Consider the following 21,017-nt stretch of genomic DNA (forward strand, 5'->3'; position numbering starts at 1 on the left):
GAGAAAGTATCGAGGGTTGGGGGGCGCACACATACGTGCCGACATGCAGGCACACATCAAACATCTTGATTAGCACTTTGATGTTAGCCCTTTTTTTTAAGAATTGCACAATTGCTCACCTGTATTGAGTACCCAGGAATAACACAGCTTTGTGGTACAGAGCTAATAATTAAACATATGTTTATGGATGATTGCCCTTTTGAATGGTCTTTTACAGCATGTCACTCTGCACACCAATAAAGGTTGATGATCTCTATTAACACCGTGTATGTGCACACACATGGCGAGGATCAGTGGTGATGTCACTAGTGATGAATGAGTGCTGGAGTTTGAGTGGATGACCTCAGCAGAGGGAATGTCTCAAAGGACTCGTATCAGCTGCAGCCGGTGCTCACCGTCCGCACTTTCTCACACTCTGTATCTGCGCTCACAACTAAAGCTGCCCTAACCCCTTCAAACCCCATGCTGTGATCCTTCACAGGATCACAAATCACCACCACACAGTATGACTAAAACCTCTGGCATGTACACATGCACAGTTCCACTTACCACACGTTGTCCGATACAACAAAACAAGGGGCGATGTTCAGAAGATTGTGTTGGATTAAATTAAAGGCACACTGTGAGGCTTTTGACTGCTAAATGTGTTGAGCAGTGCTTTTTGGAGAGTGAGCAACACTTTTGTGCTCTACCTGTACTCACAAGCAAAAAGGCTGATGCACTGCATGTTTCTCAGTGGTTCTGCTGTTATGAAAATAGCACATGACAATTAAGGAGGCAGTAATGAGCTGACTGTATTTGATTGTTGAGATTTATCTTATGATTTACTGTCATAGCTAAGATTCAAATATGTAATGGGTAAATAGTAAGTGTGTCAGTACAAGAGTGGAAGACGACAAAGAAACTCGCTAGCCAGTTTAATTAAACAATGCAGATTTCAAAGCGCTGAAAATTTGGCTACACAAATCTTGTATTAGTTCTCAGAACTTCATGATGCACAGAATGCATTTTAGTAACAAGTGAGTGTTTAGGTCTTTTCTGTTATGAAACAATTCAAGATGGTCAGATTTGGATATACTGTAATTTAAATAGGGTGTAGTTATAGTATTTCCTGTAAGTGAGTCTAGTGGTTCTGCTCCTCAGCTTCAGTTTGAGGCTTTGGCTTCTGGGACATGCTTTGTGGCTTTTTTTTTTTTTCTTTTACAGTGGTTTAACCTTCATCGTGGTATGGTTAGGTATGTTGCTGCATCAATGTGTTTTGGCTGATATTTACACTCAAATCCTGCCTTTTGACACACGAGTCACAGTGCAGTGGTGATGTTATCTGGCATGGCAGCACAGCTCACCCATTTGCCACAGAACAGTGGCCTCTTTCCAGGCTGGCAGGCGCTGTCCAGTCCTTGCCTCTAATTCAAGCAACAGTCAAGCCATAAATGAATGGTTGCCCCTCCCTAGGACAGATGTGCTTCTACCAGCCATGGATGGAAAAATAATCATGGAAGCACTAATCATATCCATGGATACAGATCAGGAATGTGTGTACTGTGTGTGCACAGGCGAGTGCACGTGTACATGTGCAAGCTTGTGTGCTTCTGTGTGCGTGAACCTGTCTGTCGGAACGGTGTGGTCAAAGTGTGTGAGAAGAGTGGGGGAGAGGGAGAAAGCAGGAGAGACTATTGTACAGGTTTGTGTTATGGAGGGGTGGGCTTTTACACCAAATGCCAGTTCAAATTGATATATATTATCCATTTTGGTCATCCATACCAAAAAAATTTATATTTTTTCAGTACTTGGTGACAGTGAGGTTCACCTCAAATTATGTTTTATCACTACTTTACCCCAGGGGGAGCTATTACTCCAGCTGTGGGATGTAAATACCCTGCCCTGCCCTGTAACCTCCCAATGTCTTCTCTACCCATTTCTCATTCAGTGTTCTCCTTCCGGTTTCTTTTTTTTTAAGTTTCATTATGTTATAATTTAGTCAGTAAAATGTACATTTTTCAAGCTTTTTTGTTTTTTTTGGAATCACTGACACACACTGTAGTTTATCCACCTTTCATTTTGCCATTACCTCACACCCAAAAGCCCCGGCCACAGCTGTAAACATGTTTCCACCACATGTCCTGTTTCATGATGCCAGTCATTTGTGCATATAAACAGTCTGAATCAGATGTCTGGTTGAGGTTATGACTGAGCTAAACCCTGGAACTAGAAGTGTCTGTGCTGGGCTGACTTTATTCTAGCTACAGTTCAGTATCCAAGTGATTCAATGCCTTCTTGTGCCTAAGCTTCCCCAGCACTGTCTCTGTAGATGATGCTGACCTTCGGTGTATGGTGAGTGAAGCTTTTCCTGGGACACGTTTTACCCAACTTTGATATTTATGTCAGGAATAGTGTGCAAAGAGGAGCAGCTGACAAGTGTTTGTGCATGTGTCTGTGTAGCTGGAGGGGAATTGTCTGAGCATCGGAGCTTTGAAAGAGGAGCTTGACTATATTTGTATGCTTAAATCATATTTCGTACATATCATCAGGTGCATTTTTATCATTATTTTTATATCAAAAATGGCTTGATTAATGGCTTTTAATGACGTATTTGACAGATAATCAGTTGAAACAATGCCACATTGTCTTAAAAAACTAGCTTTTTGATTATACCAAGTGAAAGTGTATTGAATTGCTCTATATCTGAGAGGATTTTCAGTTGTTATGGATACACCAGTCTTCATCCTGCATGTACTCAGCTCCACATCCCCCTTCCACACTTGGACCAGAGACAGTGAGGTAAGATATCTTCTAGCACACTACCGCTGGCCAACTCTGAATTAGTTTTTCAGTTCCTCTTCAGAAATTATATAGAAAGCTTTAAACAGTCCCGTTCAAATCTCATGCCTGTGTTTTCCATACGTCCGTACGGACCAGTTTTTTTTTTCTGCTCTGAGATCATCATGATCAGATTATCTTTCAGCTTCCAGACTTTGACACAGCAAGGAGAGGAGAGAAAATGTAATTTAAACTGGGGCATACAGTATCTGTAGCACAGGCAGTGACCGTGTAACTGCACCATCCCCAGTTTGATGGTAGTTCAGAGGGTAAAAGTAGTTATAGTAGTTGTATAGTTGTATAGTAGTAGTTGTATTTGTGTATCAAAGTTTTTTTTGAGCAGTGTCTTAATTGATTGACAGGCATTCAAGCTACAGTATGTTGATGTTGTGAATAGAGTGTAGAGAAAGAACAATGATCAGAGAGAAGGAAGGTACATACTACATTGGTTCTGGGCTAAATGCCAGGTCTGCATCAAAAACAAAACACCCCACAAATATATTCTCAGCCAGCACGGGCTCAGCACCAAGCCCTGCAGTACAAAACCAGCATACTGTAGTGTGTGTTAGTGTGTCCCCCAGGGACCCCTAGCATGTCTTAATCCCTCAACTGCCTTGATCCACTCATTTTCTGGCACAGAAAGTACTAAAAGATTAATCAGTTAATCTAAATAATAAGTGATAATGAGAAGCCCCATCTTAGCACACCCTTGTTTATAGTCTATTAACAAAATACCAAATTACTGACATGATGATAAATTGTTATAATGCATTCAAGACAGCAGAAGTGGCGACACTTCCCCCACATAATGGCATACCAGTACATGATCTATTCAAACATGGAATCTCCTATTTAAGACTGTCCTTACCCCAGGCAGGCCATCTGTATCCCAATCTTTTTATCTCAATCTGCATTTAATCTCCGTGGGCCCATTAACCTTTACACTGCTTCTGGTCTTGCTGAGTTGTCTTGGCTCCAGAGAAGCTCCATTTTTCCAGACAGGTGACAGGGCAGTGAAGCAGGCTTGTTAATGGTGCATTGGCCGGCCTCTAACCCAGACTGAAGGGACAGTCATTAAACATGCACAGCTAATGACTGCTGGCTGTCCCATTTGTTTCGTCTATCAGTCTGGATGTAGGGCTGTTTGTTGTTGTATTTGTTCACACGTTGGCACAGGGGTTACACAACAATAAGATCTGTGGGAACATGGGTAACAGAGAGCAACAGAGGGACGAGTTAGAGAGAATGAATCACGAAGATGTGTTAATTGGTTCTGAGTGACCGTCTGGACTAGAGATTTCAGGCAGGACGCCCCACCAGCATGTAATGAGGTCTCGGCAGGCTGGAGCACCCATCACCAAAGCTTATGCCAAGCACTGTCATGGTAACATCTAAGCCCTTTTGCATGTTGGCTTTGATCACTTTAAAATATTGCTTTATTGTTTTAAACCTTGACACTCAAAAATGTAATGGACCCTAGCAGATTAAAAAGAAGAGGGAGATTTTATTCATAGAAACATCTCCTCTTCCTTCTCTGCATATTTTATGTGTCTGAGACCACAGCCCATAATTCTGACCAGCGCCATGTACGATCACATGTGAACCTGTTTAAGTCATTAGGAAAATATACAAGTTGTGATTTGTTTATTGGTTTTTTTTGTGGCTTGACGATGCCACTGGGTTCAGATTTTACCAGAGTATGTAGGATCCTCTGGGCTAAATTGGGGGCAAATTCCTATGAAAGTGGAGGGCTGCAGTGGTTGAGCTGAGCTTGCACTATGTTTGTGTGTTGTGTGGTTGAGTTCTGTAGATAGACAGCCAGACAGTGACAGATTGAAGCTGTGCTACATGCACGCATGCATGCGTGCACGATTTATTTTTGAGGAATGAGACACTGGTTTTGTGGCTGGTTGCTTGCCACATAAGAAGTTTCATTATTTCTGTTGTATTTTGAATGTTAACTTGGATACAAGCATTGAGATGGTAGTTGGGAGTAAATTTTTCACTCAGTGACTAGTTAATAATGAAACAGGTTAATGTAACACAAAATGTCAGATGATCTCTTTAGATTGAGACATCGATCAATTAATTGTTGCGGATGCGGAGCTCCCACTGATGTAATCAATACCCCACTGTGATGTCACAATGCAAGACCAATGGGGAGAGAGAAAGCACAAGTACAAATGATACATTACTGGGCAGGAAATGTAAAATGCTGAATGTCCTGTGGTCAAAGTTAAACTTTGGACTAAGCTGGCTAATGATGTCAGTAGGGTGGTCTTGTATAACATACTCTGCCAAAGCCACATATTGTACAGTACACACTGGTAGACCACAGTTAATTCTGGAGTATGGAGCCGGTTGTACAGAGCAAGTCAACCATTTTACTTTCTGGTACTGTAACTGAAGGACAGAGACACATCAACACCATGTCAACACAAGTTCAAAGCTCTTATTTTTAAAGCATCTGCTGGCACTAATTGAATTAACCCTGGATTTTTGTGTCTGTGGTCACTGGACAAAACATAAATATAAATATACTGTAGGATATTTCTGTGTTGTGTTTGGTGGATAGATAGGCCCTGTGCCAAGGAATTTCTACAGCCATCAATGAAACAAATGAACACAGTTTATTCAGTTTGATTTAAAATTGAAAAGATTTTCTAAGTTGTAAGTAATGTAGGTTATTGCTTAGAGGTTATGTTTGTGAAACAGGTAGAAAGTTGGGTCAGTTTCCCTTTCGGGCCCTTGAAATTAAATAGTTGGGAGACACTATTTATCTCTAACTACCGATTGGTGTATCTCCTGACCGAACAGAATGCTGGGATTCAGTTGTGAGTGTCGAATATCCCTCTGTATTTTGATATATAGCCACACAGAACACTTTTTGCATGTCAGCATGCATTTTAACATGGCAGTTTATTTGCCTTTAATGTGTAAATGGCCAAATACACAAGACAGATTATGTGTTGCGGGCTGCATGTAAGATATATGATGGCTGGGTGAATACTGACAGTAATTATAGAAGGCCATACCACAGAAGCCTGGAGCTGGCCGAGGAACAGGTTCTTATAATATCTAATACATAACCAAATGTCAGATATGTCTGCAGCTTTTGCTGCAAGCAGTGTGACATAAATCTACAGAAAAGTGAGGCTATAAATGCTCATCATACTTGGTTCTGTGTGTGATGGAAGGACTGGATTGTAAATGTGGGGTTTAGGTATTTTTATATTTGATTTGCAGTTTGCATAGAACTACAGCTCCTTATGCTGTGTCAGTGAGTGCACGGCTGCTGAGTGTGTGCTGTGCATCTGTCTGTTTATGTATGTGTGCCAGGGATAATGTGGCATCTCCAGAACTGGATTCCATCTCACAACACTCTCCACAAAAGACTCACTGTCTTTTTCTGACTCTGTTAATGTTACTGGTTTCTGGTTTCTATGAATCAAGGTGAATCCCCAAGAAATACATTCTTAACTTTTAATCACATGTAATCATGTCCAGATTCTAAAGAACCAACTCTTCCACAGCTGATGTTAACAGTGGCAAAATCTGCATTTGTAAAGTCAATACTTTCATTTTAGACCAACATTTATTATCCTACTTTCTGTACTTAACCTTAGCTGAAACAACAGGTGAATGTGTTTACTGTACATAGAGAAACAAAGAAGAGACAGCCCTAGAAAATTATCGAGTCGGACTTGCTGCTGTCTTGTTAGTACTAGAACTGTAGGGTAAACACAAAGCTTCTCTTTCTCTGCATAAGTGTGTATGTGCATGCATGTCTGTGCTTTTGTTTCTATGGTATAGCCCTGAAGTGAGCTGTAAAACTGAGCTTGGGATGAAACTGCAGGGAATCATTAAACAGCAGTCCACAGCATACATGATCATTAACAACATCCAGTTCAAGCCAATTTTTTTAATGCATCTGCATCAGAGGCTCACACATGGCAGACTGGCTGACTTGACTTAAGAGGATGTGCAAGAGGGTTTGCCAGACTGTCCAGTGTCCTGCATGGACAAGGAAAGTCTGGTGCTTTGTGTCTTGTAAGTATATTTGACAACAGCAGGGGGAGCCATCATGTCCCATTTTAATGCCACTTTCTCAGATAAACGGAGTGGGGAAACTGGAAGAAAAAATGTCTAAACATTCCGCTGGAGCAATGACATGTTTTTGTGGCAAAATTCTAAATTAGTATTATATTAAATGAAGACTAGTCTCCTTACTTTGACTGGAGTGCTAGTGAATCAACTCTGTAAACCTATAAAGAGTAGTTGCCAAGGGAGCTGTGAAAGAGAATCTAAGCTGTGTTGCAGTAATTAAGAAGTTTATACAGTTCTAGTTATCTAGAGTATTTTTGAAGTCAATCATTTTACTCATTTACATTGATTTATATTGATATTTTATTTGTTGTTGTTGGAGCAAAGTAGAAATGTGAGCTCTACAAAGGTATAGGGCAATAAATGGTCATAGTATAGGTTCTTCTTGTGCAGGACTATGTAATACTCTGTCCTGCTTTGAAAACTGGTTGATTTTGGGCCTTTCACACACAGCGTTACATGACCAGTCGAATAGTTGACACACTGGACATTAGTTGTCAGCCTGGCACTGCCACTCTGACACCAGCACAGCTGCCAGCCAAGTCTCATGACCTCCATCCACAGTGAGACCAACACATCTCAACTGCCTGCACCTGTGGACTTACTCACAAAGGCAAACAAGCACCCATTTTATATCTTGGTATTTGCAAGAAAACCTGTGAATAACATTTTAACAAAGATGCAATTTATTCTTCTTCTGTGGTCATTTCTTTTTCACGCACCTAACGCACATCCCTGCCAACAAATATACACCAAGCTCAAAAACACCACGGTCTACACAGGTCTCGGGCCTTTCACACAGTACTGCTCAAACCTTTGGAAGCTCACTTAGATTCAAAACAACATCTGTCCTTTCAGTTGTGCCTGATTAAAACACCCTGGAATCTTATACACACACAGTAGTGTAACATAATCACCTACCACATGGCCACAGATGGGTATACTGCATGGAGAATCTGGAAATGCAGGGCTTAGCAGAAATATGCTTTGGTTTTTTTTTTCCTCCACAAAGCACATAAAAGGGAGCTGCAATTACTGTACCAGCACATTAATGAAAGCATGGATTATGACTTGTAAATATTACTTAGAATTGCTTGTGTATGTGGGAGGTGAGATATAATTTACTGTGGACTGTGTATGCATATAGAAACTCAGTGTGTCGCATTCTGTAGATGCAGGTCTACACAGCTGGTCCTCTTTCCTATGTTTTTGCTGACATACACTACACAAACTGTTTGAGAAGTCCAGACACAGTGTATTGGTTATTACATGCACCTTGTGCCCCAGGCAACCCTTGGTCTCCTTTTCTGGATCTCCTTTTACTGTTCTCAGTGTTCTCCCTATTGCCCGTGCATATCACTTTGTGCATTTGTCTCACACTCTTACAATTGGCTTCCTCTTTATTTCCCTTCCTCTCTCTACCTTTAGCCCTGAGGTAATTCCTGTGTTGATATTTGAAGTTAGCATTTCTCCCGGCTAGGGGAGGAGATCAAGGAAACGGTAATTAGTTGTCATGCTAATTGGGCTTGTGTGATAACTCCCACATAATACTCGGCGGCGGGTGAAGCTGTGGCTGGCCTTGTCGCCCACGCACCACACACACATATTTTCTTGTACATCAAAATATACATAAACACATGTGTGCACAAACAGATAAATAAAGAGAACAAACGCTCATATCCAGATCGGTTCACAGAAAATGCCTAGGGGCTGTCAGGGCCTTTGGCCTAGCTGTGAAAAGGAATTAGTGAAGTGAAAAACTTGATCCTAATTATCCACAAAAAGAGAGCATCCTGAGAGCTAAGAGATAAGGTTGCAGGACTTTTGATCCAATTAAGGTTTGGTATAAACTGATATATGCTAATTTAAAACACGGAGAAAGAAACATGATATAAAGGAAAAGTGAGAAATGAAGATATGGTAACCAGAGCAAAACCTTTGACTGCACACCTTTGGCTTCAATGTATTTACATTTACTACTTTAGCCAAAAGAAATTAAATGTACCAGAACCAATGTGGCTATGTAACATTAATCACACTATGAAAAGTCAATTTTCAGAATGTTATTTGTCAGTTTTAGGGAAAAAAATATGCTTTTACCTTTTGCCATCTTCAAAAAGTAGAGGGCACGTGCTGCATGTCGGTGTTTTGTGGTGTTGTGTAGCGTCCTTTAAGAGTTTTGATGGTGCCTTTGATGTCTGGCCATGATGTTGTTAAGGACCCCTACCAGCACGGCTTGTGACTCCCCCAGGAGCTATTTTTAAGGTCTGGAGTCACTGACCTCCAGGAAAGTTCATTCTCACTACTAGTGGAGATTTGCTTTAACACCATCTGCTTTCTTTTTCTATCTATATCTCCATTTTCTCCTTAGTGTCAAGATGTCTCTGCACCCCACAGTCTTTTTCCACCTCGTGCATCTTCTCAGCTCCGCTTTCAGCCCTAACCACTCATAAGCCTGAAAGGTTGCTGGACACAAAAATCCATTTTTATACACATTAATATGTCATTTCTTCCCCTGTTAACCCCACATCTTGTAATAACGTCCATCAGTTTGATAAGTATGTGTAATTTATATTTTCATATTTACCAGGCTAAAGAGTGACTGTTTACACACTGAATTGCCTATCTTCCCCTGCTCTCTAACTCCTCCCAGACTTTTATCCTCCCTCTGCTCCTCCTCTCCTCTCACCTTGCATCATCACCCCCATGAGTGTGTTTAGACACACTGCCCTGTTTTGTGGCACTCCTGCAGCCTCATCTATAGTAGAAGATTACAGACTGTGATACATTATAATTCAGGGAAAGTGCATTTACAGAAAAAAAACACCTCCTCTTGGAAGTTTATCTGAGTCTTAAAAATAATTTATGCTGTGGGAGTGTTTTGAGTGTTTAATGAAAAGGTCTGGTGGGAGATTAAGTGATTCTTTGTAGATGAAAGCTCTCTGTTGTGCTGATGTTGCAAGACACGCCACACTCTTCCCTTGTCCTTTCCCTGCAGGTGAGACTAGAGGGTGTTGCTTTGTCTTGTGCTAGCATGCTCTTCTGTTAATCTTCTCATTTCCACCTGGTTCTGGAAGACCTAGTAGTATTCATCTCTAATCCCAGCCCTTTACCCAGAATTCTGATTGATTTGCAGAGCTTCTAAACAAGAATGTTGTTTTTTTTTCTAATCGGTAAAAGCAATACCATTTGTTGTTAAAACTACAGGTTGTTATTATTATGTTTTGGACATCTCCAGTTGGGGAAAATAGGACTTTTAAAAGTGATTTATATTGTGAAAGTAGCCACACGTCTCATGAGTCCCTGGCTGCTATGTGTTTAAGGTATGAATTATTCCAGTCTCCCATCAGAGGGTTTTCTTCTCCATTCCACAACTGATGAAAAAGACATAAAATATTAATAACAGCTCGAATAATAGATAGGAGAAGAGTTGAAAGAATATAGTTATTCTGACACTTTTTCTTTGGTCTAACATGCTGGGCACAGTCGAGATATAATTCCTGAGGCTTTCAAGACTATGTTCTAAGTGACCTACAGTATATGCAACAACCCCATATATTTTTTGTGATCCAGGAAATTAATTTAGCTCTCACATCATACTTTCAAGATAAAATTATACTGTAAAATGGTTGCTGGTATATCCTCTTTATGTTCATGTGACCCTCTATCACATAATAGTTGTAGCAATTAGCATCTAGGGAAATACATAACTAGCAAGTAACTTGTGTTCCCTCATGTCTGGTAACATGACACTTTGATTAGTGGTTAGTGTGAAGACAGAATGGGAAAGTTGGCATCTACACACACACACACACACACACACAACAGCAGTGTTTGAGTGTGCACTGAGTCAACAGGTGTCCCCTTCTCATTAACAATTTGACCCCTCGATTTGAGGCACTCCAGGTGGGGTCACACTGTCTTGTATTTGGATAAGGGGGGTTTTTGACAGGAAGATTGTGTGTATAGAGTAGTGAGACAGAGAGAGTGTGTGTGTGTGTGTATATATGTGGTTTGGGGGGGCTTCCACCACCCCTTTGTAGCTGGTACGAAGGGGAGGATCAGGGTGGTGCCTCACAAAAAAAATGTGATTACTGTTTTGTAGAAACGTAGAAGCATGAAGATCGATGGACAGAGCAAAGATACAATGGCAGTATGAACACACACACACACACACTTGCAGCCCTATGTATGACTTGCTGCTGAGGTTACAGATGCAGTGTTGACACTTGTGAGTTTACAGATGCAGAGCCCTGTACAGTTGACTCAATGCCCAACAAGGCTGCTCCTGTGCGAGTGTGTGTGGCAAAGTCAGTCTGAACCTACACACACTTCAGACCATGATATTGTTTACAAATGAATGATCAATACCACAGAGCAGTGACCGTGAAAGATTGGATTTCTGATATATAGGAACTAGTGTTGTAGTAGTCGAGTCCAGGACTCAGACTCGAGTCTGACTCAAGACCTGACTTTTAGGACTTGTGACTTGACTTGAACACTGACTCGGACTTGGACTCGCACTTGAGCATTGACTGCATGTGGACTCAGAAGTTGACTGACTCTTTTTTCTTTTGTAATAGTCCATAATAATTTGGCACTAGGTATTGATATTAAAACCTGGCCACCTGCACCGTGCTGTATCTGGCACACTTCCATCAAAGCATACACTCTACGCCTATCAAAAAAATGGACACACTTCACTTCTAAGTGGTGTGTGTCTGTGCTTACGAGTACATTTGTTTAGCTACTGTGTCACACACAATACGTTAACTCCTTTTAAAATGTGAGCTATGTCAGTTGTGTTTAATGGAGACCTTGGTGACAAGTAACAAGGATTCAACTCGGACTATTCTTTGGCAACTCTGACTTGATTTGATTTGATTTGATTTTGATTTGATTTGATTTATTCTTTCAAGCATATAAAACAGTTGATACAACAACACACATTTTTACACACAATCCAATATCAATTTGCTTATACCTAGTACATGCTTGAATGGAGTAGGAAGAAGTCAGACTTATCCAGTCCTACCCCATGACATCATCTTACCATCATTGGTTTGCAAGCAATAAATGATTCACTTCTATTCTCTTCTACACCACACAAGTAATATACTAAAGAATTATTACAAAGTGTTAACATTCATACACCACACCCACAATGTTCCATCTAATTAATCATTAAGCCTGTTCTTGCATATATCTTGATTGACACATACCTTTATATTTATGTTTAAACTCGTCAATTCTATTACTATTTTTTATGTCCACACTTAGATTATTCCATAGTTTTACCCCACTTATGGAAATACAGAATCTTTTTTTGGTTGTACGTATAGCATGAATTTTTTAATTTAACTGACCCCTTAAATTGTATCCCCCTTCCCTTTCATTAAATAGTTTTTGAATTCCACCAGGTAATAAATTGTTCCTGGCTTTATACATAAACACAGCAGTCTTATATCCCACTAAATCAAAAAATTTTAACAATTTAGACTGTATGAAAGCTCCAATGGTATGATCCCTGTACCCCATCTTATGCACAATTCTTATCGCTCTTTTTTGTAATATATACAATGGTTGAAGTGAGCTTTTGTATGTATTTCCCCAGTTTTCAACGCCATACTCTAAGTATGGTAAAATCAATAAGGAATACAAAATGCGTAGTGCTTTCCCGTCCAAAATATATCTAACCCTTGCCAATATCAATATATTCTGTGCTATTTTGTGCTGAATATATCTGATATGAGATTTCCAGGAGAATTTGTCATCAACTATGACACCTAGAAATTTAATTTCATGTACTCGTTTGATATTAGCTCCCCCAATTTGCAATTGAAGTTCATTGTCTAATCTGCGATTCCCAAATACCATAAATTTAGTTTTATCCAAATTCAGAGATACTATATTACTGTCACACCATTTCTTTATCTTCTCAAGTTCCTGTGTAACCCATTCAGATAGTTGCTGTAGGACTTGACTCAAGGTTTGGTGACTTGATTACAACACTAATAGGAACTGAACTGCAAATTTCAGAATCCACGCTAGCAGCATGGCTGGAATCGGCAGCTTCACCACTGTGGTCCAGACTAAAATAAAGTATCTTTATTGATTAGCAATGAAATGTTGTACAGACCTTCAGGGTCCCCAGAAGATGCATCCTACTGACTGTAGTGATCCCCTGGTTTTTTCTCTAGCACCACCATAAGGTTGATATTTGTGTGTGTGTGTGTGTGTGTGTGTGTGTGTGAGTGTTTTATTGCTATATCTCCACTATTGGATGGAGTAGCAAATGTTAACACGCTAACCTACTAAATTAAGATGTAAACATCATCTTGCAAGCATCATTCTATGTTAAATGTTGATGTGAGCGTTTAGGTTAAGAATTGGTGTACAGTCTCACACTAGGACAGCTGTGGCATCTTACGGATCTTAGTTTTATAAATAAATACCTTTATGATACTTTTGAAATAAGATTGTACACACATTGATCACATGTAGATTATGTTACAAAAAAGCTATTTTGTCAGTGAGATGTTTAGGAGCCTTTTGCACCGTGCATAATCCACCCTGTGCTACAAGTGAAACTGTAGCAGTGATGATGGTGTAACTGATCACCTTTTACATGGTTACACAAAGGAATGTGGGTTTAACTTTGGGTGGTTTGCTTTCCTTCCCTGTCTTAAGTTACTTTTAAATGAATGTGGTGTTATGGACTGATCTGGTAAACAGCAGGTGAAGCAGCATTTTTAAACTGCCGTAAAACCGCAAGGCAGAGAGTTGTGATCTAAAATATTAAGTCTCTATCTATCTCTGGTCCTTCTCACATCTGTCATGAGACCTGGCAGCTGTTGCTGCTCTGAGAAAATGCACTTCTGACAACAACAGAGCCAGAGATAGTCTCCAAACTTCTTCATTACAATAGAGCAGCCTGCTGGTGGAGCATAACAAATGGCTGATCAGGCAGGATCGCTGTGCAATTTCACGCTTGTACATAATGCATTTCACTTTATCCTGCTGTTATTGAAATGAGCTCTGCGGCACAGAGAACATTGTTGTTACATTGTCAACTGCTGTTTGTGTTTGTACAGTATGTGTGCGTATGTTGCCAAGACAAATCAAATTAAGTAATCGCTGTCAAAGCTTCATGGTTTTTCTATTACTGTCCAGTATTTTGGCTGCTTATGACATGCAGAGGGCACAGTATGCTTCACCGCCTTAAAAAATGTTCTCATGCACTTTTCCCCCCACCCATTTGTGTGGACAGTGTGCTTTGTTCATAGTCCCTATTCAGTGCTGGCTGGAGAGACGTATCAGTGGAAAGCTGTCAGCATGAGATAAATAATTTTCAGAGCTATCAAAAGCATACCAAATCTCACTGCTTTAAATGAGCATAGAAGGAAAATGGGACATTAAAAACAAAGTTAAGTAGGATTTGATCATTGCAAAATGGTCCTGTGAGTAACAGACATTTGAAAATTTCTGTAAGAATGATATGGTTAAAACAAAAAGTCATGAGGTCAACTTAGATTAGGCCATTCAAACAAACATGTCTTTATCTGAATGACTACTTAGTGGAATATTAATAGTTCTTCAGTGGTGTGGGACTTAAGGCCGGGACAATGTGCTTTTGACACAGGGCAAGTGTTTTTTTTTCTTGCTGTACTGTTTTGTTTGGAGGAGTGTGTGAGGGAGAGAGGGAGAGAGACGGGTGAAAATGAAAAGAGGAGGGAGGCGCAGTGTTTAGAGGATTTACTCTGTGCTCCGGGCGATCTGTGACTCGCTGTTTTTAAAATGGATATTGGTTTGTGTGTGTTCGTTGTAGCTTGAGCGGTTTTCTGTCTTGCTGAAATATTATTGTCCTTACTGAAGGATTCTAATAACTTTCCGGAAACGTAATCACCCACTTCGACGACTTTTTCCTCCGGCGTGGTTGGTTTATCCCCGGGTTCAGAAACCTTTTCTTTGAGTTTTTTTTATTATCTCAATCCATGGCGTGAAGTGTTGTGGGAGTTTCGTAAACATGTCAGCACGCAATTTATGCACTAAACTTAGAATCGTGTCAAGCAATGTTGGTGTATTTTACCGGTGCGTCAAGGGCAACGTTCTTTAGGAGCAGCCTTGGCATCAAGATCTTGTTTACTGCTAATACAAGGCGCCTGTCGGCGGGCTTGGATTCAGGCTTGGATTCAGGCTTGGCACCAGATTGACCTGACTGAACACAACATTTTCTAAGATTATGGAAGGTGATCAAGGAACCGGTGCGCCTTCCGATGAGCTCCAGGCAGACAGCGCTGCTGCGTCCGACAGTTTTTCCCAAATGTGGACGGATGTTATGGGGATGCTGGTAAGTTTTGGGGGAGGGGTGGTCATGGACTGACATTATAAACAAACAACTAAACGAGAGTTTTCGCCCTCATCCGCAAAGTTTACACCTTTGCCGACTGAGTGATTTCGTATTAACTAATAACTATGTGCGTGCAAATCACGCGTAAAAACAGCCGTGGGACCAAATCCAGCAGCATGCTACAATGCAGGTGATATAGGCTGCTAGAGGCGAAGTTGGTCAGACTTGAAGGCAGTAATCGAAAAACAATGTGGTAATATAACGAACTGCGTTTTGTATGTGCCTGTGTCTGTGTGCACTGTGTTAAGCACTTTGAATTGTCTTTGTGTATGAAAACGTGCTATATGAACTTTCCTTGCTGAAAGATGAACTCGTTGTACCTTCTGCTGTGACTTGCCATTCTCCCTGTAGCGTTTGTGCATTTGTTCTATATCCATGCTGCATTGTTTCCATGGAAGAAACTCAGCTAAGCTTTACTACCAGGCCAGACCCACAGATTATTCCTCCAATTTACACATGATTGTGTTGCTAAAACCTCCATCCAAGAAAAATGCTGATTATTACACATCCTTTGGGCTTCCTGAACTTCACATGAAAGTCTCTGAGTTCACTGGAACCCAGACATGAGCTGTGTTATCTAAAGAAAATAATTTTTTTTTTGGCATAATAACTATACAAGTCTGATTCTTCATAGTGTTTCTGTTGAGTGCCATTTTCTTTGAGTGGTATTTCGGTTTGGAGTCACATTTACAGTAGTGTTCTTTGCATGTGCTTTTTTTAAACGCTTGAAAGTCGGCTCTATATTGTAACAATATGCTTTTCTGCCAAAGCAGTCTTGATTTTGTAGGCCATTGATTGATTTGTTGACCAAATGTGTTGCAGTCACTTCCAGCCTGTTAAAAGACAGAGGTGTTATTTTGGTTTGGTGTGGCTCTAAATGGTTGTAAATGTGGGAGTGTGGGTGTACCTGTGTCCATGTGTGCATGCGTGGGGGAGGCTGTCCTGCCCTCTGACACAAGGTGGGAGACCTGGTTCCCAGCCAAGCAGTTTATCCAGATATATTGCTCTGGAGGCATATATCTGCAAGGCAGTGTGCATGATGTTTTTGCCCTTTAGCTGAACACACACATGCTGTACGCAACAGCAACAGGCTTTATGAACCATTTGTTCTCAACATATGTGTCCTTTACACCCCTCTCCACTGTCACAGACATCCTCACTGTCATGATGGTGCCCCCTCACTTTATTTCAGAATCACTGTCCTCAGATTTCATTGACCTCTTTCCATGAACTGTATCACGTTAGAGGTTTGTGTCTTGGGCCTTAGGCAGGCCTGGATCACTGTGATCATTTTGTTTTCCTACCAGACTCTGCTAGAATGTTTGAAAGTGTGAAACTTGAGCCATCTTTTTGGGACAGCCAGTGTCGTTCAAAAGTTCAACAAGTCCGTTTTTCATATTAGAGCTTTCAACTTAACTAGTCCACAACCATTGTAATCCAAGACTTTTTATTGGTTGCCTTTTTTTTCCCAGAAAGTGACTACTGATCAGTTGCATGTGTGAATAACTTGTGTAAATGGGAGGTTTCTGGCAAATTGTCAAACATCATTTGTCTCTGGTTTTGAGTAATATTCAGGATGTCCCCCTTCTTTAGAAAGCTGTATATTGTTGTGTTGTTTCAGGGAAGTCACTTCATTTGCCCTTTATGGTGAACTTTATCCTAACAATGTCTTCAGACTCCTAATTGAGATGACTGTTCTGAACACAATGAACCCCCTATCGCATCTTAAGTAGAATAAATCAGCTGCTGTTTCTGACTTTCAATGTGTTTTGTATTGCACAGGAGCCTATAGTATATGGGAATGATGCCCTTTCAATTTTAGGTTGCCTCCCCGCCTGCAGACTTTCAAATCTCTGATATAATCCATTCCAGTTCCTCTTCATTGCACTTCCTTTGAGAAATATTCTTTGGATATTTGGGGGGTCAGTTTTATCTAGAATGTTTACAGTATCTCTCAGTACAATGTAGAGGAGTTTTAGCCACATCGTCACCCGGGTCAGGCTCCTAATTGTGCCCCCTCCCAGTCTAGTCATCACAAACCTGGATAGCGGACAGTGATCCTTTACCTACTATTTGCTCTTCTGGGGGAAAAAAAAAAACAAAATTTTTTTTTCCAAAAGTCTTCTTGAGCATAGGCCTTGTGGAAATATTTTACTTGGCTGTGGGAAATCTTTCTTTGTTTGAAGAAAGGTTTATGCTGTTTCACACAACGTGGGTGGGAGTTTGTCCATTTGGAAAACACTGATTATACAGCATAGTAGACAGCGCTTCATCTGTAAATGTAAGGGTTGGATACTGCTCTAGAGACATGCTTATTGATTGTGTCTTGGAAACATATGGGATGTGTTTAAAATCACTCCCCGTTCACTCATTCACCACTCCCTATATAATGTACACTAAGTGGTCCACTCGATAGTGAACAGAAAAACAACAAACACTTACTAATCATTGTCATTTTGCATCATCACTAACAGCTGTAGAAATGCGCAACTGTCTTTTTTCTCTCTGATAAAACTTTGTTGCATTGTGGTATTATTAGCAGAAAGTAGTATAAATGCCATGTAAACAACTTTTTATGTTTCATTGTGGAACTTTTGAGTTTACTAGATAGGTAAACTTTATTGCCATTTACTCAAGTACAGGGCAACTGTGTACTGGAAATCCTGAGCAGCCACCTCAGTGAAGATAAAAAAAGAATAAAATAAAAAATTATAAAAATAATGAACACATATACAGAACGGTAATATGAATTCTTGTAGAAATGTACAACTGTTATTTACAAATTCTGGAGCAGTAATGAACAATATCACTTCAGTAGAACTTGAGTAATATTGAATAATATTACATCACACAAACTCTTTGAGAGTTAACATGGAATTAGGGGAACTTACACCAGACTTAATGTCTTCTGCAACTGACCTATTGCTGCTGGATAAAGGCTATTCCTAAATCCAGTCTGATGTGTGATCATACTCTCTGGTCTGTGGTCTCAGATTGTGTTTTACATCCTGCCACCTGAACAGGGGAGCAACCCAGATGGTGTTAATCTCTCATGATTGCATCTGCTGTATTTCGACAGTGCTCGATGTACATAGAGGGGAGCCATTAATCCTCTCTGCAGTCTTCACCGCCCACTGGAGAGCTTTCCTGTCTTGTTGTGTGGTACTCCCAAACCTTACTGAGAGTCCATGATAGGCTTGCATGAGAAGACGCGGTGGTGCAAGCCTGTTTTTTTCCAGTCTCCTAATAAAATAGAGCCGCTGCTGGGCCTTCTTTAAATTGTCGTATTGACTGTCCAGGTTAGGCTCTTGGAGTTGTACAACCAGGAGCTTAAAGTTGTCCACCTGCTCCACCTCACCCCCATTAATAATCAGTGGTTGCAGAATAGGAGCCCTCCTCCTGAATTCCAGGATGAGCTCCTTGGTTTTCCCAGATTTTCACATGCAGCATTTGGACACACTACAAAATGGGGAATACACTATATAATACTCTATATAGTTGGTAGGGAGTGATTTTGGACGCAGCCATGTTTGGACAAGGTCAACCCTTTGCACATCCTCCCACATAACTTTATACAGGGTGGCAACATATGATCCAGTCCTTTTCTGCCAAACCAGTATTAGCCACATTTTATCTTTGCCATTAATGGTCTAACACAGTTTATCATAGTCTAATCAGTCTATTATTGCCCAGTCCAACTTGGCTCACTTCTCATTTGCTCCCCCGCCCTGGCTGGTTTCATTATTGAGGTCACACAGAGATCTGCCAGGTTTCCTCTGCTGGGATGGCAAAGCACTGCTCTGTTTTAGCCACAGATATCCTCAGGAAGCCCCCCTCAAAGTGGTGGACTGTGGCCCCTAGTCTTGCTTTCCTCAACGGTCTTCCCTTATTGGCTCCCATGGCCAACAGCACATCTTTTAGTCAGACTTTTACTGGTTCAGTTTTATGAGTCCTCCACTACAGTACCATTAACATTTTTCAGACCTACTGTAGGTGGGCCATGTAACATTGCATAAGAGCGATACCCTTTCATCTTTTCATCCACCCGTCATCTTTTTCCAAATTTCTCATATCTGATTTCTTTCATCTTTCTCCTTCTAGTTTGTTTTCAGTGATTCTTTGCCAGGAGTTGTACTACTGCGCTGTACCAGTCCAAGAAAAAGATGGGCATGATCAAATCTTTGCTGCTGGAAAAGCTGGAGGAACTGGATGGACATAGGGCTGAGTGATGTAAAGAATCTTGCCAACCCTTGTGTGGCTTCTATTGGACAGGGAGTCCCTTAGGGGACTGGTTCTAACCTGGTGTGTTCATGACTCAGGGTGAATCAGAGCAGTTCTATTGGTTACCTCCTGGTGAAATATTAGTACAGTGCAACACAATACAAGCCAGTTGGTGGCAATTTCAACCTGCCACTCCCAACCTGCATAGCAATTGAGAGTGATCATACGACTGACATTCTAACATTACGTCAGCTGCATCAGAGGCTCTATTGTAAACTGTTTTTGTTCTTTCCCCAGACAATGGGTAGTCACCAGGCCAGCCCAGAAACAATAGTTAATGGCATGCACACTACTGTTTACTGTAATCCTTATGTAACTGAGCTTCAGTATGATGAACAGCACTGTCAGGATTGTGAGCCCAAAGGACAGACCTGAACTAACATGTTAAGTCCAGAGCTAATGGCTTTCAGCCTACTGGAATGTCTTTATCCATAGTTGTAATAAACACGCACTTTCTTTGAGACACTTTGCAGCATTTAACATGATGTGGCGAACGAACAGAGATCAGCTGTGCAGCCTGGTGGTGATTCTGAATCTGGAGGCCCAAATTTTAAGTGCCACGCATGCATGTCTGTGCATTTTTTTGTTTTTTTTTTTGTTTTTACTTGGAACACTGCTGCTTTAGTAGTGTGTCATTCACATATTCTTTCTTGAAGAAACTGTCCCATCAGCTGTAGATTGCACATTATTGGTAATGTGTTTTATTTAAAGTGTTAGACTTATCCAACGCATAGCCTAGTATTTGTGTATTGCAAACATAAATGCTGCATGATCTGTCCAGTGCATGTGTTAAATGGCAGTCCAAGTTTTTACTAGATTTACTACAGAAAGAAAAGGGACAAAACACATGTTGGCACAGCTTGTAACTCCACCATTTTGGAACACTGCACCACCTCAGTCTTTAACCACATTGTTGCACTTATATTTAATGATTTGATCAAGTCTACAACTTCATTTAGAAAATATATAAAATGTCATATAATGGCCTTTCAGTGATGTGTATGCTACTACAGTAGCAGACAGCTTTGTATGTATTTGTAACACAAATCCAGATATGAATGGGTCAAAGCTGGTTGAATGCATGTTGATTAGTTGGTCAAATACAGGTTGTTTGTGTGAAAGAGGTTCATACTTCACCCTGGTAGTTTAGTTCAGACTTTGAGTAAAATATTATGCTTTCTACTGCAGCTCTTTTCCTGTAACCATGGTGATACTTTCTGTAAGTGGAGCTTGAATGTACAGTGAAATGGAGCAGGATAGCGTGTCACATTTGTGGGTTGTTACTGACAATAAACATATAGTTAAATGTAAATTCTGAGATGTAGTGGTTTTAGCACCACCTTACTTCTTTAGTAAACTGAAGCTGCTTTATATTAACCTACTGAATGACTAGAGGCAAACC

General features: G+C 40.5%; 1 protein-coding gene across 10 annotated transcripts in view; it reads left to right on the plus strand.

The window, feature by feature from the left end:
- The window catches only part of sash1a (SAM and SH3 domain containing 1a), a 159,108-nt gene that overhangs the window by 88,952 nt on the left and 49,139 nt on the right, over positions 1-21,017 (plus strand). The window contains exon 1 of one of the 10 annotated variants that reach the window (XM_020589788.1): positions 14,650-15,274. The exons of 6 other annotated variants lie outside the window; for them this stretch is intronic. In XM_020589788.1, coding sequence (XP_020445444.1) covers positions 15,167-15,274 — 108 coding nt within the window. In that variant the 5' untranslated portion in view covers positions 14,650-15,166. Of the gene's footprint in view, positions 1-14,649; positions 15,275-15,313; positions 15,528-21,017 lie in introns of those variants that run through there. 3 more of the 10 variants (XM_020589794.1, XM_020589789.1, XM_020589791.1) reach the window with 3 other exon arrangements.

The sequence above is a fragment of the Monopterus albus genome, unplaced genomic scaffold, assembly GCF_001952655.1.
Source record: "Monopterus albus unplaced genomic scaffold, M_albus_1.0 scaffold9.1, whole genome shotgun sequence".
Lineage (NCBI taxonomy): Eukaryota > Metazoa > Chordata > Actinopteri > Synbranchiformes > Synbranchidae > Monopterus > Monopterus albus.